A 24,432-nucleotide genomic window follows, 5' to 3' on the forward strand; every position below is an offset into this window, starting at 1 on the left:
CAGCCCTCCCACTCCTTAACTTATGTAATACCTTCATGAACTCACAACATTGGGGAAAATGCAAAATCAAGTTTTGCTGAAACTGATTTTCAGAGCAGGTGATTTACAATATTTAGACTTACAATATTTTCATCAGACAATTGTCAAATCCCCAGCAACCCACTCTTCAGACCAATAATTGAGTAGAATGCTCCCTTGTGCATGTACCTCACCAGCTACCTGCAGCACCTGGAGAGACCACAGAGGTTTCTCACCAAAAAATTACAGGGTACACAAAACAAGTCTTATGCAGAAGGACTGAAAGCCCTGTCATTGTATTCTGTCTCCTACAGGTTGCTAAGGGGTGACGTGTCTGGCTTACAGGGCAATCTCTGACCTCAGCCCCAATGGAAATGCTACACATTCATAAATCAAACCGCATGAGGGTCACTCACTCCAGGGATCTTAAACTAGCCTATGACATGAGCAAGTCATGATGGAGAGATAGATGCATCTCCCTGAGCCCCTCCCTGACCCTGTTTAAATGCAACCTAGATCAATGGATGGGCGACCGCAAATTCACTCCTGGGGTGCTGCCCTTGTCCCTCCTGGACATAGGAATTTGGTATTAACTACCATAGATCCTTACTTCTATGAACTTTACTCACCTAACCACCAACATTTGGGGCAACTCAGGATAAATATGGCTAGGCTTGTAAGGGCTATAGGGCTATAGAGCCATTAGCCTAGTAACCTTCTATAAACCTGTTTTTGAATGTGAAAGTTAAATTCATAACAAAGAACTCACACAATGATTTCCTCTCATGACAGCAACATCCAAGTTTCAAGAAAAAACAGACTTACAAGGCAAGGGCAGACTATCCCAAGAAAGTACAGTGGTGTTAGGATGAACTCACCATAACAGTAAATGTTTGAATGATCACTGCTGCAGTAGCCTTAGCTATGTGGGTTATATCCTGCACATGATATAATGACCACCTTGTCAGGATATAACTTTTATTGCTAAAGTTACTGCAGCAGTGACCAACATGATGAACATCTGCATTTGTAATTAAGGAAATGAAGAAAGCATACCTGATCCAAGAGTTGTCTTTGCTAAATGCTGGTGGTACGGCAGGGGAAGCTAATAGCACATGATGTAGGTTGGGGATGGGTAAACGCTGGTGCTACAGCAGGTGTAGCTGATGTCACATGAAGTAACATGGGGAGGGGTAAATGCTGGTGGTTAGACAGGTGTAACTGATGGCACATGAAGTCATATGGGGAGGTTCATAGGATCACAGGATGATACTAGGCTATTGGCTCAGAGGCCCTTATAAGCCTAGCCAAGAATTTTGCCCATGTTCCCACACAAGTCAGCACCTGTTTCCCTTGTCCAGCAGGGACACAGGTGGGATCCCAAGGGTGTATTTTCTGTTTTGGATCCAGTCATCCAGGTCCCTTATAAAGAGGGCTAGAGAGGTACTATACTTGACGTGGAAAGGGAGTCTATTCCTTAGATGAGGTAGCCTTTGGGATAGAAATCTATCCCACCAACAATTTCTTTCAATGTCACAGACCAGGTTGCCACCTAACATGTGGGTTATGCAAGTGGAGTTTGACTTACAGATATGCAGCAACTCAATTAAGGCTGCATCTGAGATGACATTATATGCCAGACACAGGTCACTTCTGAGCAGTCTGTATGAGACTGAGTAGAGGGACAGGGCTTATAGCCTATCAGTATAGGACAGGTGTTTGAGACCCCGGATTTCCCTGGTCAACCTCTGTGGTCTCTTCAGCTGCTGCATGGGAGGGGTAAATGCTGGTGGTAGGGCTTGTGTAGCTAATGACACATGAAGTAATATGGGGAGAGGTAAATGCTGGTGGTAGGGCAGATGTAGCTAATGTCACATGAAGTAACATGGGGAGGGGTAAATGCTGGTGGTAGGGCAGGTGTAGTTGATGCCACATGATGTAGAATGGGAACAGTGAATGCTGGTGGTACAGTAGGTGTAGCTAATGTCACATGAAGTAACATGGGGAGGGGTAATGGCTGGTGGTAGGGCAGGTGTAGCTAATGGCACATGAAGTCATATGGCTAGGGGTAAATGCTAATGGTAGAGCAAGTGTAACTAATGGCATATGACATAAAATGGGGAGGGGTAAATGCTGGTGGTAGGGCAGGTGTAGCTGATAGCACATGATGTAGAATGGAATCAGTAAATGCTGGTAGTAGGGCAGGTGTAGCTAATAGCACATGAAGTCATAAGGGGGTAAATGCTGGTGGTAGGGTAGGTGTAGGTAATGGCACATGAAGTAGTATGGGGAGGGGTAAATGCTGGTGGAAGTTTGGGTGTAGCTAATGGCACACAAAATAATATGGGGAGGGGTAAATGCTAGTGGTAGGGCAGGTGTAGCTAATGGCATATAATGTAGAATGGTGAAGGGTAAATACTTGTGGTAGGGAGGGGTAAATTGTGGTAGGGCAGGTGTTGATAGCAAATGATGTAGAATGGGAGCAGTAAATGCTGGTGGTAGGGCAGGTGTAGCTAACGGCACATGAAGTCATAAGGGGGTAAATGCTGGTGGTAGGTTGGGTGTAGCTAATGGCACACAAAGTAATATGGGAAGGGGTAAATGGTGATGGTAGCACAGGTGTAGCTAATGGCATATGATGTAGAATGGGGAGGGATAAATGCTGGTGGTAGGGAAGGGTAAATGCTGGTGGTAGGGCAGGTGTAGTTAATGGCACATGAAGTAGTATGTGGAGGGGTAAATGCTGGTGGTAGGGTGGGTGTAGCTAATGGCACACAAAGTAATATGGCGAGAGGTAAATGCTGATGGTAGGGCAGGTATAGCTAATGGCATATGATGTAGAATGGGGAGGGTAACTGCTGGTGGTATGAGGGGTAAATGGTGGTGGTAGGGCAGGTGTAGCTAATGGCACAGGTAGTATGTGGAAGGGTAAATGCCGATGGTAGGGTAGGTGTAGCTAATGGCACACAAATTAATATGGGGAGAGGTAAATGCTGGTGATAGGGCAGGTGTAGCAAATGGCACGTGAAGTAGTATATGGAGGGGTAAGTGCTGGGGGTAGGACAGGTGTATCTAATGGCACAGAAAGTAATATGGGGAGGGGTAATTGCTGGTGGTAGGACAGGTGTAGCTAATGGCACATGAAGTAATATGGGGAGGGGTAAATGTTGGTGGTAGGGCGGGTGTAGCTAATGGCACACAAAGTAATATGGGGAGGAGTAAATGCTGGTGGTAGGGCAGGTGCTGCTAATGGCACATGAAGTAGTATGGTTGCTAGGAGATACTAATATTTATCAACAGTTAACACCAATAGATATTAACAGGCTAATTAGTAAGGTTAAGCGTGAGATGTTCAATCTCAGGTTATGTAATCGAATTAAGGAAGGTACTTTCAAATTTGTATTGATTGAACATCCTGTTATTCCATTGTTCAAAGCTTTGCCCAAGATACATAAGGATTCCAGAAACTCACCATTACATACCATCGCATCTGGTAGGGGGTGGGAATACTGAAAATGCCGCTATTTGGTGGAATCTCAGCTAAGGAATTGTTTAACTTCTGTACCAAGGGTATTGGGAGATACCACTCATTTTTGCAGTCTCTGTATAGTTACTTAGTTCCCAATGTTGATTGCAGGAGTTATCTATTGGTAACCCTGGATATAAATAATTTATTTATAGTTAATACTAAAGAATATGGCCTGACGGCCATTGAAACTTTTTTGAGATGAGCTGAAGTTTTGATCAAACTGACATAGATAGTGTGTATTTATTATTAGATTGTGTAATAATGTTTTTATGTACAATAATTGTTTTTATCATCAAAACAGGGGTGCAGCAATGAGCAACCCCTGTGCAAACTCATATGCCAACCTAATAATGTTTTTATGTACAATAATTGTTTTTATCATCAAAACAGGGGAGTAGCAATGGGCAACCCGTGTGCAAACTCATATGCCAATCTAGTTTTGGCATATTGGAAGGATCAGGTCATATTTAATGCAGCACATGTATGGAAGGGGTTCCTGAGTTACTACACCCGTTTTGTTGATGATGTGTTCCTGCTTTGGACAGGGACACTGGAACATCTACATCCATTCATTGCCTACCTGGAAACCACAACAGACTTAGTAAGATTCAGTGTGCCTTGTTCTGGTACCACCATAGACTTCACAGATGTTCGAACAGTGAAGGATGTAGATAAATGGGTAAAGACCATGTTATATAGGAAGGACTGTTGGAGAAATAGTCTCCTTGCCTATGATAGCATGCATCCCAGGTATAAATGTTAAAATGTTGCCCAGGGACAGTTTCTTCGAACATCTAGGTTATGTACCAGTGATGAGGTATACAGAGAAAAATCCATAGAGCTTATGGTTAATTTTGAAAAGAGGGGTTATAACCATAATATTGTACAATATATTTATTTATTTATTTTATTTTTTATTTTTATTTTACATTTGTTGACCGGGATAGTCTGAATGGATATATGTCCATTTTCAGCAGAGGCCCGGGGAGAAAAGCTCCACACATTAAAACAATTAAATTCACAATTAGCATGAGAAGTACAAGTACAATTATTATCAGTCATAGCTGAATCTTAAATGATTACAGGCAATCAGGTAGAAGCAGCTTGGTAATACTTACAATACGGTTATGTATGCTATAATATAGTAGGAGTTAGTCTGGATTCTGGCACGGGCAAAGCCAGTGAGTCATGAGATGCTATTTGAGATTTTTCTTGAATTGGTTTAGTGATGGTTCTAGTGTTAGATCAGCTGGAAGAGAATTCCAAATTTTGCTTACAGAGTTGGAAAACAAGGAGTCACCAGCAGAGTTGCTAGCTCTGAGAGTCTGGATTAGTAGCTTGTTAGAAGAGAGCAGTTGCCTGGTGTTCTTCTAGGGGTAAATGATGTTTTTAAGTGCAGGGGTATTATCTGGTTGTTTGAGAATTTTGTGGGCTACTACAAGTTGACTGTACTGAAGTGAGCTAGTCAATTCTAGCCATCCTAGAGATCTGAGGTTATGGCAGTGGTGAGTTCTGTAAGTGGAGCCAGTGGCAAATCTAGCAATGTGATTATAACAGCATGAGAGTTTGCAGAGTTCAGATTTATTTAGGTTAGTAAAAACGGAGGAGGCATAGAAAACGGTGGTGAGAAGATGAGTGCGGGCAATGGCAGTCTGAGCTAGTGGGGTAAGGAAAGGTTTATTTCTATATAGGGAGCCTAGTTTTCTATTAACCATTTTAATGGTTTGATTGATATGCATGTGAAATTTAAAGTTATTATCAATAGTTACCCCTAGGAGTTTACTATGGTTATCTGGGGAAATACCAGTTCCATTATTAGAGGAAATCGTAAAGGAGAATGGTGTAGACCTGCGAGTGGGGGAGAAGACAATAGTTTAGGTTTTTTTGGGTTTAGGAGCAAGTGATGGTCTGAAAGCCAGTTTTCCACTGTGTTAAATGTTTTCTGGGATAGCGTATGCAGGTTGGATGGGGTAGGAGCTGTGCAGATCAAGGTGGAATCACCTGCGTATTGTATACATGTAGCATCTGGAATGGCAGAGTGTAGGTGATTAATAAAGATGGAAAAGAGAAGAGGTCCTAAGATAGAGCCCTGGGGAACTCCAAGGTTAAGGGGTAGTAGAGTAGATAGATTACCCTCCCATATGACAGCTTGTTGTCTGTCATTCAGATAGGATTGGAACCACTGAATGGACTGGTTATCCAGGGAGACGGACTTCAAAGTAGCAGTAAGTAGTTGGTGGTTGACCATGTCAAAAGCTTTGGATAGGTCAAGGAATAGGGCCGAGGATAATTTATTATTATTACGGTTATGGTTTATGACATTGGAAAAGGAGGTGAGGGCAGAGGAGGTACTATGGTGAGGCCTGTAGCCATGCTGTGAGCTATTTAGCAGAATATTATGTAGGACATGGTGCAAGACTTGTTTGTGAATACATTTCTCCATTATTTTGGCCAGTGAAAATATGGCAATGGGTCTGTAATTTGATAGTTCTGTAGAATTACCACCTTTATGGAGTGGTATGACATGGGAGGTTTTCCAGATGGAGGGGATGGAGGTTTTTGCTATGGTCCTATTGATCAAGATTGAGACTTGGTAAGCTAAGAGGTCTGCGGCTTTTTGCAGGTACTCTGCAGGTAGTTGATCTGCAGATAGGATGGTTGCGTTTAATAAAAGCAGAAAGGAGAGGTCGAATAAGGCAAGACCCTGGTTTTCAGAAAATGTAGAAGCAAATGATAGGGTGACGAATATGAAAGGGCAGCCACTACGAGTAAACTTAAATTATAGTAATGATGTGGGTGGTGTATGTGACATAATTCGCCCAGATGTTAAGAAAAACTGCCAAGGACTCCAAAGATAACCACAAAGTGTTCTTTAGCTATGTCAAGAACCTAAGTGGAAACTCTCAGATCTGCTCTGAGTTAGTGCAGAATACACTGAATACAGAATACACTGAACCGACTGATATTACCAACATTCTGGCAGACAGGTTTAGTGAAAACTTCACCCCCCTCTCACCCCCTAAAGGGCCCATAACCATACCAGAAGAATGTAGTGCCCCGGCAATCACTGACATACAGATTAAAACAGTCCTATCCAAAGCCAAAAATACAGCTTCAATGGGACCAGACGGTGTCCCAAGCTGTGTCTTACATGAGCTCCAAAATGAACTTACCCCTCACCTAAACAACATGTTCAAACTCAGCGTCTCTACAGGCTACATACCCATAGAGTGGCACACAGCAACCATTATCCCACTCCACAAAGGTGGAGCCACAACAGACCCTGGGAACAATTGCCCTATAAGCCTGACTAGCCTGGTCTGCAAGGCTATGGAGTGCATCATCATGGAATTCATTAACAGAGACATTGGGAACCTTCAAATAATGGATCCTACTCAGTTTGGCTTTGTTAAGGGTAGATCATGCCTCCTAAACCTGGTAGACTTCTTTGAGACAGTTACCAAGGCTTTAGATGAGGGAAAGGAGGTCCACACACCCTACCTAGGCCTTGCAAAGGCTTTCGACACCATTCCCCATTCTGGTATTATAGACAAGCTCACCAGCCTGAACATAAACCCCTATGTCATGAGATGGGTTGCCAATTGGCTCACAGATAGAACCCACATGGTGAGAGTTGCAGGCTCTAGGTCCGACTCTAAACCAGTTACAAGTGGCGTCCCCCAGAGCACAGACCTGGGACCCCTCCTGTTCGGTATATACTTCTCAGTGGTACAGAAAAGCACAGGAGGACTATGGCTGACCAAGTTCGCAGACGACCGCAAACTGGGGGCCATAACTGACTCTCCAGCTGATACAGACATCCTCCAGAAGGGTCTCACTGAGACGGATACCTGGTGTCCAAATCATGGCCTCAAGCTAAATGCAAAAAAGTGCATAGTCATCCCCTTTGGAAAAAACAAAGTACCAGCGAACTACCACATACATGGTAGCCCCCTAAATACAGAAAATGTAATAAGGGATCTGGGGACCCAAGTAGATAGTAATCTCTCCTTTGATAATCATATTGCCAAGGTGGTTAGAAAATCCTTCTATGTAGCCCACATAATCACACAAGGGTTCGCATCTAGAAGAAAAGAGGTTATTGTGCTCCTCTACTCATCACTCATCAGACCCATCATAGAGTACAACACCCCATTTGGGATGTACCTTACAAGATACCTGCAACAGTTGGAAAGACCACAGAAGTACCTCACCAAGAGGATTACTAGCCACAAACATATGCCCTATGCAGCCCGACTGAAGAAACTCCAGCTGTACTCAGTTGCATACCGCTTACTCAGAGGTGATCTCTGCCTGACATATAAGGCAATGTCCAATCCAGAATTGATGGACATGCTCCACCTAAAAATAAAACAAATCCCTAAGAGCCACACGCTCTAGGGATCTAAACCTCACTGCAATGATAAATAGGACATGCTGGAGGGATAGATTCTTGTCCCAGTGACTCCCCATGCTTTGGAACAGGATTCCAATCTACATTAGGCAGAGCACCTCACTAACACTCCTCAAGAGAAACCTTGACGAGTAGATGGGAAACAGAAAATTTACCCCGGGGATCACTGCAGTGGCTCTACTGGACCGTGGCACAGGGAACTAATCTAAGGAGGCGGCGAAAGCCAACACATTCTGGCTAGGCTTATAGATGCCCTCGGGCAGATAGCCTAATACTTACCTATGAACCTATGAACCTATAAAGTAAAAGAATTAATAACTCAGGAACCCATTTTCTGTTTTAAACACAGTAAGAACCTGAAAGATTTGCTGTGTAATGATCAACAGGGGGTTAATAAGTCTGTTGTAGGATGACAGGGGACATTCCCCTGCAGGCACTGTAAAGCTTGTCAATACATTAGGAATAACAATGTATTTATTCATCCATTATCTGGGAAAAGGTACTCATTGAAACAATATGCTGACTGTTTAACTAGAAATATTATATGTAAAACACTTGTAGTCCAAAAAATGGCAGGTAGTTCCAGTATAAAAAACTCTTCTTTATTCAACCACAGACGTATAAGTGCTTTCACAGATAACTTCTTCTTCTTCAGATACAAATGCATGCTGTCTACTATGTATCTTATATACCTTGAACCAACTAATTAAGTCACAATCATCTTAAAGAAACATCCTTCAATAAGTAAAAATATTTAGTCCTTCACTGTGAAAACATGATTCTAAAAAGTATAATGCATAACAAACACAAAAAACTCATGTATAAAAAATACATATATAAAAAATGCACATATAAATATACAATCATAAAAATGTGCTCATATATAAACATATACTGTTAAAAATCTCTAATACTTAGTAAACATGTCATACAATGACTTAACATTTCATTTATTTAATGGTCTTGCTTTAAGTTTTGGTCTTATGGGTATCCTGTCATTTAACCCTTGCCCAGAATCTGCTTTCAGTCTTATAATCCATTTTGCCTCAAGCTTTTCTGTCCTGCTTCTAATGTCCCATTCTGATGTTGTCATATATTCTACCTATAACTAAAAAAGTAAAATTATGTGTGTTGTCATTCACTCTAATGTGTTTAGATAATGCACTAACATCACTTTTTTTTATATCTGGTACATGTGTTCCTTGATACAATCTCTGAACATTGGGCTAAATAAATAATGTGTTCTGAAACACATGTAGCTGAAATGCTAAATACATATTCCCTGCCTGTGTCAGGGTGTAAAAACTTACGACTGTTGCTTATATTTTTACACATGGAGCATCTCCCACATGGACACGTCTGTCCATCCATTTTCCTTATATTTTCATTCTTAAAATAACAAAGTCTTCTCTTTAAAGCATGTTCTTATGTGCAAAACATGGTCTAGTTTCTAGTAAGGAACTCATTTCTTTATCTGTCTTCAAAAGCAGAAGACTGAAAGCAATTTTTAACAGTATATGTTTATATCTGAGCACATTTTTATGTCTGTATATTTATATGTGCATTTTTTATATATGTATTTTTTATACATGAGTTTTTTTGTGTTTGTTATGCATTATACTTTTTAGAATCATGTTTTCACAGTGAAGGACCGAATATTTTTACTTAATGAAGGATATTTCTTTAAGATGATTGTGACATATTTAGTTGGTTCAAGGTATATAAGATACACAGTCGTCAACATGCATTTGTATCCGAAGAAGCAGAAGTTATCTGTGAAAGCACTTATACATCTGTGGTTGAATAAAGATGAGTTTTTTTACACTGGAATTACCTGCCAATTTTTGGACTACAAGTATTTTACATTTAATTGCAGTTATCCTTGTGGACTGAACCTCTAGTAAGGAAGGTGTGTTTTTTTACTTGACATTTTGCTGTTTTTACCTTCCTGAAAGAAGCTATGGCAGAAGAAATAGTGGATATCAATGAACTGGATTATGTACAGGAGAATACACATGTGAACAAGGTGAACAAACTAGATAAACTGCTGTATGTTACTAGTAATGTTGGTAACCCATGTCTTAGCTTTAATGACAATGAAAAAGACTGTGAGAACTTTAATACTGATATTATTGCATTTAAAGCTAAGTTACATGCAATGGAGGGCAACGTATTTAAACTAAAGGGATATCAGTTCCAAATGTTTCACATGGAAGTTTGTGTGAAAGAAGGAATTGTTCCCCATATGTTACGCATCTTGAAAATGCCTGCACAAGGTTCTAATGACCCTGAATTACTGGCTGAATGGCAGTCTATAAACTTAAAGACAAGTATTAAGTATTTGGAAGCTTTAATTAAGCTTTCAAAATGTGAAACAGATCATTTATCTGTATTGGTGAAACAGCAATTTGAAGAAATTATGGAACAGTTTAGTTCTGACTATACAGAAAGATGTCTTAATGAACTTATAGACTCTTTAACAGTATATGAGTGTAAACTATGTAAAATAAAACAAAGGAAAATTGTGAGAGACCATGGAGACTTCAGTTCAGGTAATGTTTTTACCTGGCCACATACTGATAACAATTTTCACAGAGAACCAGAGAAACAAATGAAAAACACTATGATTGACAGCGTGTTGACCAATAGAGCATCTCAGAATGGAGGGAGGCATGTTGTTGTACCTAGCAACACTGAAATTCAACAGTTAGACGCCGTCAGCACTCTGAATGGGGAAACAACGTCAATGATAAGAGCTGAAGAGCAGGTTGTCAGGAAAAAAACAATTCAAACAGTGGCACAAGTACATAGAACTGATGGACACACAGGGAATGTAACTACTTTAACCAACAGAGTACAAGAGACTGTTGAACCAGAGAGAAAACAATATAGTGTATCCACTACTTTTAACACCAAGTTGGTTTTCCCCCTTCCCATCAAGGAAACCGGAGAGAAGGGGATGAAATGAGGTCAAGAAGCAGAAGCTGAGTAAAAAGGAAACTGGAAGAAGTAACAGGGTCACCAACAATAAAAAAGGCCTGGGGAATCCAGAAGGAACAATGATTTGGAACCTGTTGTCCCATATACTTACAGCAGAAGAGACTAGTGTTTTAAAGAAAGGACTGTCCTTTATTCCAAGCCAAAATATGGACTTTACTGAGGTAATTTCTGATTTAAAGTTGTTTACTAGAAATTTTAGAAATACTAGAACTTTAAAACTGAATTTTAAAAGTAATGAAAGTGTTGACAGTGTAAAAATGTTTAGAAAACCGAGTACATATGTACTAGTACTTAATCCAGTGATTAATGCTTTTGAAAGACTATGCATTAATGACATACACAAGATTAATGAAAGTGATAGAACCACCAAAACAAAAAAAAGAATAATTTGACAAAAAATGAATATCTGGCACTTAGAAACTTAGAAGCTAACCATAGCATAATAATAAGACCAGCGGACAAGGGAGGTCCTTTAGTGATACATGATGTGGAAAGATCTCAGAATGACATGACAATAATGATGTCACATGTGCATTTGTATTCTGTTAGAGGTCAAAGTGTCATAAGACATATTAATACAGTCTACACTGACGTTTCTAGAAATGGTAAGATTGACAGAAGTTTTTACGAATACCTAACAGTACAGCATCCACTATTACCTGTGTTTCAAGGGTTACCTAAACTTCACAAAGACCCCATATGTCCACCACTAAGACCTATAGTGGCTGGACAAGGATGGTCAACAAAGCCAGCCTCTATATAGAGAGAGAAAACCCTCTGCCCACATCTGGATATCATAGGGCATATATTAAAAGACACAAAACATTTTTTGAATGACTTGTTTGACTTCTGTGACAATTATAAGAACTGTGAAGATGTGTATTTAGTAACTATGGATATTACATCACTGTTTGCTATGATCCCTAACAAAGAAAGAATAAGTAATATGGAGCTGTTTTGTAAGTCTTGCAAAGAATTTAATGAAGTGAACATCGAAGTTATTATCAAGTTTTTAAAGACAGTCTTGGAAAATAATATATATATGTTCAATGAAACCATTTACTGGCAGAGACAAGGCATAGCTATGGGCACTTTGTGTGCCAATAGCTACGCCAATGCTGTACTAGCTGTTTGGGAAGATGAATTTATTCTAAGAGGGAGATGCAGACAACATATTTTGTATTACTGTAGGTTTGTGGATGACCTTTTTTTGTTATGGGGAGGGACACAGGTACAGTTTACAGATTTTTTTGACTATATCAATAACTACAAATTACTTAAAATTTTCAGTGGATATGTCATTAGAAGAAGTTCACTTTTTAGATGTTAACATTAAAAAAGATGTGGAAGGCGAGATGTATACACATTTATACAAGAAAGAATGTCACTGTGACAGTTTTGTGCACAGAACAAGTATGCACCCTCCATGGTTTACATATATTTAAGAGTGTAGCACATAGCCAGTTACTTAGAGCATCAAGGCTTAATGCAAGAACAGAGGACTTTGAGTCGAAAAGATGAGTCAACATTTTGTAGAGAGGGGTTACCATACGGAAGAAAGTAATAAAACTAGAAATATGGTAGTTGAAATGAGGGAAAACACAGCTAGACCATACTTTTCTAAAAGGAATGATATGTCAGTACAGACAACATATAAAAAGAAGACAGAAAATAAAATAAGATTTCCCCTGTTTTATTCCACTGATGTGAGGCTGTATAAAATATATAATTGAGAAGCACTGGGAAATGTTGATGACAGATAAAGAAATTAGTTCCTTACTAGAACCTAGACCAAGTTTTGCACATAAGAACATGCACTCTTTAAAGAGAAGACTTTGTTATTTTAAGAATATAAATATAAGGAAAAGGGATGGACAGATTTGTCCATGTGGGAGATGCTCCATGTGTAAATATATAAGCAACAGTAATAAGTTTTTACACCCTGACACAGGCAGGGAATATGTATTTAACATTTCAGCTACATGTGCTTCAGAAAACATTATTTATTTAGCCCAATGTTCAGTATGTTTTTGTTTCTATGTGGAAAAAATGGATAGAGCCCTTAGAGATCATATCAAGGAACATGTATCAGATACAGGAAAAAAAAGTGATGTTAGTGCATTATCTAAACATATTAGAGTGAATGACAACACACATAATTTTACTTTTTTAGTTATAGGTAAAATATATGACAACATCAGAATGGGGGACATTAGAAACAAGACAGAACAGCTTAAGGCAAAATGGATTATAAGACTGAAAGCAGAGTCTGGGCATGGGTTAAATGACAGGATACCCCTAAGACCAAAACTTAAAGCAAGACCATTGAATACATTTTATTTATTTATTTTTTTATTTATTTATCATTTGTTGACCGGGAAAGTCCGACTAGGTTCCACAGAGCCTGTTTTCAGCGGAGGCCTAGGGAGAAATGCTCCATAAACGAAATGTTAAGTCATTTTATGACATGTTTACTAAGTATTAGAGATTTATAACAGTATATGTTTATATCTAAGCACATTTTTATGATTGTATATTTATATGTGCATTTTTTATATATGTATTTTTTTATACATGAGTTTTTTGTGTTTGTTATGCATTATACTTTTTGGAATCATGTTTTCACAGTGAAGGACCGAATATTTTTACTTAATGAAGGATGTTTCTTTAAGATGATTGTGACTTATTTAGTTGGTTCAAGGTATATAAGATACATAGTAGACAGCATGCATTTGTATCTGAAGAAGCAGAAGTTATCTGTGAAAGCGCTTATAAGTCTGTGGTTGAATAAAGAAGAGTTTTTTTATACTGGAACTACCTGCCATTTTTTGGACTACAAGTGTTTTACATTTAATTGCAGTTTTCCTGGTGGACTGAAGCCTCCAGTAAGGAAGGTGTGTTTTTTACTAGAAATATTTTATACTTGGCTGAATGTACAAGATGTGTTCATTTTATGTTGGCAAGACCAACTGTAGATTAAAAGACAAAGTGCCACAACACGTCAGCTATATGTACAGCCAATATTCATAATGCTTTGTATCAGCATGTAAAGCGGTGTCCTGATCATACATTTTGCTTTATGGTACTGCAGATTATTCATCCATCCAGGAGATGGGGTGATTTGAAGAACATAACAGAATGTAGTGAAACCAGATGGATAATTGATTTCAGTAGTAGGGCAGGTGTAGCTAATGGCATATGATGTAGATTGAGGAGGGGTAAATGCTGGTGGTAGGGCAGGCGTAGCTAATGGCACATGAAGTAATATAGGGAGGGTAAATGCTGGTGGTAGGGAAGGTATAGCTAATGGAACTTTAAGTAGCATGGGGGTGAAGTGAAACTGCCACAGCATATTATGTGCTACCTTTGGAGCTTTGAAGACTTAATTAAATATGTAACACAAGATGCTGTTCACCTTAGGTCAGAGACTGTGTAACTTGCTCACTGTGGTACAGGGGATACATCATAACATCTTGTAGAACGGTACGCCTCTCATAAATATCCTCTTCAGGGGCCAACCATGATATAGTCCTTTCATTCCTGTCAGCTGTCCAGATCTTCTCAGAATGTCCAGATTTTTGCCTCATATTTTTTGGTCACTTCCTTACAAAATTTGTGTTTTTTTGGCAAATCGATGATAACCAAATTCACTAAATGACAGACATTTGAGTTCCAGACTTTATATCCTTGATAAAAATCTATGGTAACACAAAATCTTTTATTCTAGCAACTTTCAAAGTCTTAAGAGCAATGTTTAAAATTTGTCCCTTTGTTTGGACTTTTCTGCAATGGTAGACAGGTATGACCCCTTGGAAGCAGGAATCCTAAAGCATTACATAACACAATGACCGAGTTACTACCATAAAGGATAAATTTGCATATGTGTCTGAGTAGAGTTAAGTCCACGGGTAATGGAGAATAGGACAGGTAAATCCACAGGTAATGCCGAACAGGATAGGTTGATTATTGGAATCACATGAAGGGGTCCTTGGATAAGATAAGAATGAACAGCCAATTGAAAATAAAACAAACAAAAGAAAACAAACTTCCTACTTACTGTGGTGTCTCTTTTTGTAGCATTCTGCAGTGGTACAAAGACAGTAAAAGGTCCTTTCTGAGATAAATCTGTTACACCAGCAAGCTAGATTATAGCATACAAAAATGAGGATTATTAAAACTTGTAATCCAAAATATACATTACTTAAAAGCAATAATTACATCAAGGGTCCTGTATAAAAACTCTTGTCCAGTTAAAATTATTTGTTACAGGAATGCAATAAATGTAAGAGGCGTAAAAGGTGAAATGAATACCATTGCAGAAGACAAGCTAGTGTCAGTATTGTGACAGGAATGAGTGCTCCTCAAACCTATAAATAAAACAAGACAACTTAATACGAATTGTCATTTGTGACATAATGGGTGACTAAGACGTGTAGGGATTCACCAAGCTAAGTACAACAGAAGCAGGTTATTTAAGATGTGGTAACTTGCAAAGAAAGTTACTTTGGATCTCCGTAGTTGCAATGCTCTATTACAATGATTAAGTGTGGACGCACTGTTATTTCACCTGCAACAAGTACAGTACCATGTAAAACCTACATGCATTCAAATATTCAGAATCAGGTATGATGTTACGGTGCAAAACTTGTTACCACTGCCCTTTGTGAATCTTGCACATGTACTCTTTGCATTATTGTTTCTACTGGGATAAAATGCATGTCTATACATAAAATGAATGTCAAGGTGTAACAATTATACTTCAAAATTAAAAACTGAATGTCACAATATCAACTACAGTAACTAGTCTGACAAAGAAACAGGTAAACGTAATTAGCTGCTTAAGTACATGAAATGTAAATTTCTTAAGTATCCATGATTTAACTTTCATATTTGCCATATGAGGTATAATAAAAACTGTTCTAAAATATGACTGTACTGTTAAGTGCCAACATTTCATTAAAAACTCTGCTCGGCAAGGTTTATATGCATTTTGTTGGGAAACTTCAGGCTATAAAAATACACCTTCTTACCACTATATATCTGTATAATCCTACTGCTTCAGCTTCACGAGAAAGTTCCTGAGAATTAAAAAGAAAACAAATATTAATAATAGTATGAGAAAAAAAAAAAAAAAAATATATATATATATATATATATATATATATATATATGGGTCTACCTGAGTTAGTCAAAACGCCAGAAGACCGACAAGCGAATTGCGAGGCCCAGAAGATCGACAAGTCAGAAGACCGACGTGACGGATGAAAACACCGACACCGAGGATGCCGACATGGGAAAAGGCTGTGTAAGTATGCGGTAGTGACGGCCGTTTGGGTGCGAGTAAGGTAAGTGTGAATATTGACGGTGTGTGGGGATAGGGGTGGGTTAAGTGAGTTAGGGTTAGGGAGCGGGTCAGGTAAGTGTGCGGTAGTGATTGTGTTTGGGTTAGGGGCGGGTTAAGTGAGTTAGGGTTAGGGAGCGGGTCAGGTAAGTGTGCGGTAGTGATTGTGTTTGGGTTAGGGGCGGGTTAAGTGAGTTAGGGTTAGGGAGCGGGTCAGGTAAGTGTGCGGTAGTGATTGTGTTTGGGTTAGGGGCGGGTTAAGTGAGTTAGGGTTAGGGCGCTGGTTAGGTGAGTGTGCGATAGTGATGGACCTTAGGGTTAGGGTTTGGGTTAGGGTTGTAGATAGCTGTGTATGTGAGGTTTAGTGTGGGTTTGTAGGGATTTTGGTGTGCTTGTGTAGTGTGTGTGGTTTTTGGACAGGGAATGTGTTTTGTTTGTTGATTGTTGTGATTGTGGTATGTGCAGTGTATGAGGTTTCGTGTTTGTGTACCGTCGGTTATTTCGTTGTCGGGCATGTGGGGTTTTGTGTTTTTGCACCGTCGGTTATGTGGTTTTGGTGATTGCGTTGTCGGTCTTCTGGCGTGTCGATTATGTCAGGTAGAACCATATATATATATATATATATATATATATATATATATATATATATATGTATACATACATATGATCATAGGCTCTTACTAGGCTAATGACCACTATAGCCCTTACAAGCTGAGCCGCACAACTCAAACCATCTGTGACCCGAGTATTATGGGCATCTATATGGGGGGGGCATGTTAGTAGGGAGGTAACTAAGGGATCTGTGGGGGTATGTGGGTCAGGATAATACTTTTCTCATTGACAGCCTCAGCCCATAAGTGACACAGGGGCCAAACCAGGGTACATTTACAATTCCCTATCCAAGTGCCAAAGTTTTGTTTGAATGGAATCAGGGATGACCTCTGTTTCGTATGGATTTTTGCCTATTCCATAGCACAGGGATCCTTGGGGACACATATCTGTCTCTCCAACATGTTCTGTTTATGTCTCAACCAAAGTTCAGATCTCTGGAGCTAGTATTTCTGGTGCTGCTTGTTTTGCATATCCAACAGCTCCATCAGGCCTGGGTGAAGCCAGGCAGCCTGTAGGAGAATGAATAAGGAGGCATAGCCTTAAGGCAATCAGTGTAACAGAGGGTATTTAGGCTTTGAATTCTCCTGGTGATAAACTTTTTTGGGCATTCTAAATGTTGCAAGTGTTTGGTTAGGTACATGCAAAAGAGAGCATTGTATCCATGGATACGTCTGATAAGAGCTGAGTAGCAGACTGGTACTATAAGTACTTACCTATAAGTTGGGTAACACAGAATGATTTTCTTACTATTTTAGCTACTTGTTTGTCAAAGGCAGAATGATGTCTACATATGTTCCCAGATCCCTTACTACTGGGTCATCTCTTAGGGGTTGTTTTATTGATGGAGTAATTAATTTGGGTTGACAGTTTTTTGATGGGTATTATAATGTATTTTCTAATATTATGTTTTAGGCCATGGCTTTTGCCCAGTAATTTGTCTGAGTTAAACCCTCTTGAAAGATGTTGGTGTGTCTGGGGGAATCTATAACAGCTCCCAATTTACAGTAGTCTATGACTTTGGTGATCTAGGGGCCATGAACATTCGCCTTGACTTACAAGAAGTAAATACCAAAAAGAAGTCAGCAGAGCACGGTGTCCTGAGGTACTCAAGTAGTGACTGAACTCTTGGTAGAGGTGGTCTCACCAATCCTGACTTCTTGGGTCCTTTCAGTGAGCCAGCCAACAATCCAGTGAGTTATGTAAGGATTTATGCCTAGCTTAGAGAGGGGTATTTTACTGAATGCCTTGGGCAGGTCAATATATACGGTATATACTGTTGTACCCTCATCTATTGCCTCGGTGACCCTCTTAAAGAAGTCTACCAAGTTAAGTAGGTACAATATCCCTTAAAGCAAAATTGTGATGGGTCTAGTGTCTGTAGGTTCAGGAGGAGGAGTGAGATTTAAGGGAAGGCAGGAATTCGGCAAGTTACGGAATGTTGGACTGATGATAATTACAAAGAATGAGAAGATGTGTGATTTATAGTGTGTGTACATGGGAAAATGTTAGTATGGTTTGTTTTCTTTTCAGTTAATGTATGTTTGCATATGTTTTCACTGATAACTTAATAAAGGTATTTTAAAAAAGAAAAATTTGCTTTATTTGCAGATATTATTTTGTACTTGATAAACCCAGAAAAAGACATTTCAGTGAGGCTGAACATTTTGAGACAGTCATGTCTTTTTGGGATCTAAAACTAATGACAATAAAACAAAAGCTACTGTGGAAATTTATGTACCCACTTATGAGTTGGTTCAGCAATACCCATTTTTATGGGGACGTGATAAGATGAAGCATTTAAGTGCATATATTAAACAAGATTCTGTGACGGGAGTTAAGGGTATGTGATAACAAGCTAAATGAAAGATAACAGAAAAACTGAGAAACAGGATATATTGATACGGATATCAAAATATGGATATATATATATATATATATATATATACATATATCCATATTTTGCATGGATATGGATAGTGAGATTCAAGCAGTGAAAATATTTTGAGTACCTTTAGTTTTATATACAGGTGAAGTATATTTTTATCAACCAGAGGAGAACTTGTAGACAATTAATACAAGCTGAAGGAATTTATCTTGGGGGGGGGGGGTTAAATGGGATAACTTGATCCTCCCCAAAGAACAAGGTGGTTTAGCATTACCTGATTTGAAGGAATATTTTACAGCTACACAATTAAGGTTCCTATACATAATGCAAGAAGAAAGCTGTGATGTAAAGATGGTGAAACGGGAAATTTGAGAAATAAGGAGAGAGTGGGATTTTGGATGCAGATCTTAAGGAGAATGACAACAAACATGCATAACATTATATTCAAAAAGTAGCCGCAACTATTCTAAGAACTAATGCAACGCGAGTATAAAAAAGAAGATTTTGCCATTGGGGATGACTGTAAATAGGGTTATAGAAGACAGGCGAGAGGGGGTGGGATTTATGAAAGAAAACTGATAAAGGAATTAAGGTAGTGGGAGAAAATAAATAGAAATGATGGAGTAATAGAGTGGGATGAAACCAACCGGAAATATGGACTGCAGATCAGAGACTGGTTTCCATACTACAGATTGATATAAGAGTATAGGCAAATACAAAGGAATATGGGAGCCCCGTGTAAAAGACCAGCTCTGGTAGAGTTTTTAGCTGAGTATAGAAAGAAGCTGCAGTTAAAAGGGACAATTAGTTGGGCATGTAAAATACTGCATGATAACCATAAGGATTAAGCAGAGGAAGTTACAAAAGATTGAAAAAAGACTGGAAAAGCAATTTGCAAAGGAACAATGGAAGAACATATGCATGACTTCCAAGTATGCAAAAAAATCCAGAGTGTTTAGGATTTTTGTTTGGAACTGTTTGCATAGGTATATTTATATCCCAAGTAGACTTCAAATAATTTTTCATTAGGTAGATAGCAAATGCTGGAGGTGTAATGGGAAATAGAGAGGTAACTGGGAACATGGTTTTTGGGAGTGTAATAAGTTGACAAATTTTTGAAACTTTCATACAGACTACTCTTTCAAAATATTGGGGTAGCAAATGAATATAGCTAACAAAACTTTGAGTTGAGACAGGATCTGAATTGCCAAGACATAGCCTTACATTTAAAATGCTATTGGCTACCAAAAAGGCAATTTCTAGAAAATGGAAATCAAAACCTAAACCTGCTGTGACTGAAGTGTTAAATATTGCTAAAGATTTAAAAGAACAGGGAGTGAGATCTTTAGAAAAGGAAATGAACACATTATTGTGGGAGCAGTACATACAGAATAATGTTCAGGAGGAGGAACAAGGTTTAAGGGAAGGCAGGAATTCAGTAATTTATGTAAACTTGGACATTGCACTGCAATGTATAATGAATAAAAATGTTAATATGGCTTGTTTTCTTTCAATGAATCTATGTGTGACCATGTCTTAGGTAATAATTTAGCAAAGGTGTTCAAAAGAGACAGGTTACCATAGCAGTCCTGTAACTAAGATTATACACATAACAAGAGGACCAAACTTAGTATAGCCACAAACATCACTTTTTTATTGATATGTCATGTGCTATTTTGTGGAGATGGGACAACATACTTTTGTATCATTCACATTGGGTTCAGTTTTATAATGTCATAGTTGCTGTATTTTGAAAGATTAAATTAATTCATCCAGTTATGCAAAGAAGAGCATCCCACAATTTTATTACACTGAAACTGATGTGCCTCAAATCTTTTTGTTGGTTTCCACTTTACTGAGTATGTAACATTTGCTAGTTAAAAGAGTGATGACACAGAACCATGTTAAGGCTTTAAGAAACCCATCATCATTTGGCCGGTGCAGTGGTGGTGCGGCTGCTTTGTCACCTCACAGCAAGAGGTTCACTGATTCGATTCTTGGTTGGGGTGCCTTCTGTGCAGAGTCTGCACTTCTTCCCTGTGTTTGTGTGGGTTTCCTCCCACCTTAAGAAGACATGTGTGTCTGGAGTGTTTCTCCTTGAGCCTCTGCTGACAACTGGCTTCGTTCCAACTTGGACTTTCCCAGTAAACAATAATAAAAAACAATTAATAGCAGAGAAATGTAGGCAAAAATCTGCACTCTGCTTGGTCAGTGGCCACGTTTAGTGCTGATTTATCTGCCATCGCTATATCGAGTAAAAATTAACCCCACAAAATTGGTTTTATTTGCTCTTTTTACTTTGCAGAAATGAATACCCATGTAAGAGAAACAAGGCATTCCATGCTATTTATTACAGACATAAATACAATGCCACTTCTCACATATTATATACAGTGTTCTTTTTCTATAGGTGCACTGTTATTTCACTGGAACAAGAACTGCTGTGACTAGAACCCATAGTGCTGAATGATGGAGCTCTGATTGCAGCTGCATTGGTTTACATTTATTTAGCTGACCAGGGCTGGTAAGACTTTTTTCAGGGAGATAGGAATGAGTAGCTTAAGCTGGTTCATCTAGCACTGGGGAAGGAGTAAGGAGATCCCCGCCAGCAATGCATCTTACGATGTAGGCCATCATTTTTAGCATCTAAATATTTATCATCCATGGATGGGGGTCAGATAGCACACAACTCTCTTCTTCCACTACATGAGACAAAGGATGGGGACAATAAAAAGTGTGGGACTTGCATGGCCAAATGGTCAGGCTACTGAGTGAAGGGCAAAGCAGATTAAAATACATTGATAACCTGGACCTATGTCAAGCAAAATGGCACAATTATGCAGGATATGAATTCTGCATTCAAAATGGTAGCTAGAACGTATTTTTGAAAAGTAAATTACATTTATCAATATCATATAGTGCCAGCAATTAATAATAGCTTGGGCTAACAACTGAGGGAATCTAACATGTTTTTTAACTCCATGCCATTTAAATGTTAGAAGTTAAAAAAACACTGTGCTGCATTTGAGGGCACTAGAGAACCCAGCCAAAATGGCTGCTTAAACTCAAAGTTCTGAACAGACACTGCAGAAATGCGAATGAAAATAATGTTCCCAGGGATAAACAATAACGCGGAAGGAAAGATGGGTAATCAGGACTAAAAGGAGGCAGAGATGGCTGCTTTTAACAAAGTAATCAATGTGCCTGTGTTTTAAGAAGTTTAGAAAATGTGAGGGATACTGTTAATAAAAAAGGACAGAGCTCTATAGCTGAACATTTCAGTTTGTTTCATGATGGAGAAAGTGAAGGGTTACAAGGTACTGTTTTGACACCCTGTCTCCAAGGGGACTAAATGAAGAATGTAATGGGAGAGTATTTCTTTAATTGTTTAATTGATGCATCTGCATGTGTATATAAGGGGCACGTTTTTTACATTGTGCTATACTCCCTGAAGGCTTGAGTCGAGACGTCGGAGTTTAATTAAATTTATTGGATATACTGGTGGCTGTTTCTTTTTTTTTGCTACAAGGCAACTTTTCACTTTGTGCAGCAGTTGGTTTACTTGTGTTCATGGCCAGTGATCCAGCTTTTAATTTGCCTTGAGTTTTTCGTGACAGCATTGTGGATAACTCTCAGCGTTCACTGGATGGCTTTGTGATTCGTTCTATGGAACAGAACAGTTCCCAAAATAATGGTAATGGTAATATTTTACATCCTCTTGGGAGAAATGGGAAGAGGAGAGAAGTAAATGGCATTTTAATGTGTTCACCAATGTGGGTGGCCAGCTACCTGTTTCCTTACCAGCAGAAAGTAAGTTACTTTTTGAGCAACGTGAGAATGACATCTGGAAAGAGACTGCTGGTTTCTTTAATTTACAAAGCCTGCAGAAGTATATTGATTTGGACATTACCCCTAGGGGTTTAAGAGCATATAAAGACTCCTCTATGCCCTTTAACTTAGAAAGTGAAACTGATCTTGTGTTTCCTAAGCTGTGGGTAGCAGCCACTCATAAATGTACCATGGAATCGGTTCAGATTTTGCTCGAGTGGGACAGAGTGAAACAAAAACATTTAAAAGAATCCATTCATTCATTATGTTGCACTCTGTCAGCTGGTAATACTGCTGAAACACTGGACAAATTCTTATCAGACATTAATGATAAATTAAAAGCGTATGAAGCAGACCTTATTGACAAAAAGAAGGGCAAGTTGCTTCGGGATGTGAGGGATTATAAGAGGGGGAATGTTTTTTCAAGCAAGATTAATTGTAGGAAGACATGCAACCATGTCAGGTTTTCAGAACCAGGAAACAACTTAAAACCACAAGACTCCTATTCAGTGTCAGAAGGGCAGTGCAAATTGTTTGAGGAGGATGAAGGAGAGAACAGAGAATCACTGCCAATGGCTCAACAAACAGAACAATTTCAAAAACATTTTGTAATGTACAACAGAGTAATTGGGGGATGAGACAAGGCACCAAGTGATACCGGGAAGAGGGCAACATCGTGAACAACATCAACCACATCACAAGTGAGGTAAATGGTGATTTTTCCTGTTGCAATGCTTCAGATGTTTATGTTGTGAATTTATCTGGACATTTTCTTTCTGAGACTGAATTTGCTGTGTTGAACCGAGGTTTAAAATTCATACCCACGATTCTTCCACGTTTGTACGAATTGAAATGTGGTATTTTTAAATTTTGTAGGAAGTTACATTTGAAATATCATTTTAGGGATGTGAATAATGAGATTAAGGAAAATGTTTTAGATAACACTGGCACTTTAAATGACAGTTTCTGTTCATGTGATTCTTATATCGAGTCTAATGCCTGCTGTCTCTTTGATACAAGTCATGTTACACACAATAGCACATTTATTCCACCTTTTTTGAATGAAGGTATTATACACTTTTCTGAAATGCTTAATTTTGCTGTGAATAATGAGTATTTAAAATATAAAAAATAAATATATAATATTAATTATAATTTAACATTATTAGAATGGAAGTCACTGAAAGCACTAAGTAACAGAAGTGATTTAATTTTCAAGCCGGCTGACAAAGGAAATAAGCTGGTGATTATGTCTTACATCCAATATTTCGCTATCTGCCAGGAGCACTTGACTGATACGAATGTTTATGAAAAAGTTGATAATCTTATGTATGAAAATGCATTAAAGGAATATGAAAATCTGTTGCACAAGGGTTATAGATTAAGTTATTTTTCTGAGGAAGACATCAAAAAAAGTTTAATGTAGAAAATTCTAAAATGGCCAATTTCTATTGCCTTCCTAAATTATACAAGGAATTCAGACAGCCCCCAGATAGGCCTATAGTCGCAGGATGTAATTATTTCTTAAATAAAATAGTCCAGTTTCTTCACAGGTACTTGTTCCCCAAAGTTTGCACATTGCCTTCATATATTCGTGATGTGTTTGATTTTTTTTTGAAAAAAATAAGCACTGTTAAGTGGAATTGTAACATGTTTTGGGTGACAGTAGATGTAACGGTATTCAGCACAGCTTTGGCACTGAGGCAATAAGATGCTTTTTGGGGAAATAGACCCGCTACAGAATATATTATAGAGCTTGTCTATTTTTGTCTAACAAAACATTTTTTTTTAATTTAATAATAAGT

At 38.5% G+C, this 24,432-nt stretch overlaps 1 protein-coding gene across 1 annotated transcript in view; it reads right to left on the reverse strand.

The window, feature by feature from the left end:
• Positions 1-24,432, reverse strand: part of STAB1 (stabilin 1) — a 2,761,215-nt gene that overhangs the window by 1,085,345 nt on the left and 1,651,438 nt on the right. The window contains exons 46-47 of the mRNA XM_044078505.1: positions 15,992-16,039; positions 15,008-15,102 (exon numbers count right to left, since the gene is read on the reverse strand). Of these exons, the coding sequence (XP_043934440.1) occupies positions 15,008-15,102; positions 15,992-16,039 (143 nt within the window). The remainder of the gene's footprint in view (positions 1-15,007; positions 15,103-15,991; positions 16,040-24,432) is intronic.

The sequence above is a fragment of the Protopterus annectens genome, chromosome 7.part1, assembly GCF_019279795.1.
Source record: "Protopterus annectens isolate FY-2018-M chromosome 7.part1, PAN1.0, whole genome shotgun sequence".
NCBI classification, from domain to species: domain Eukaryota; kingdom Metazoa; phylum Chordata; order Ceratodontiformes; family Protopteridae; genus Protopterus; species Protopterus annectens.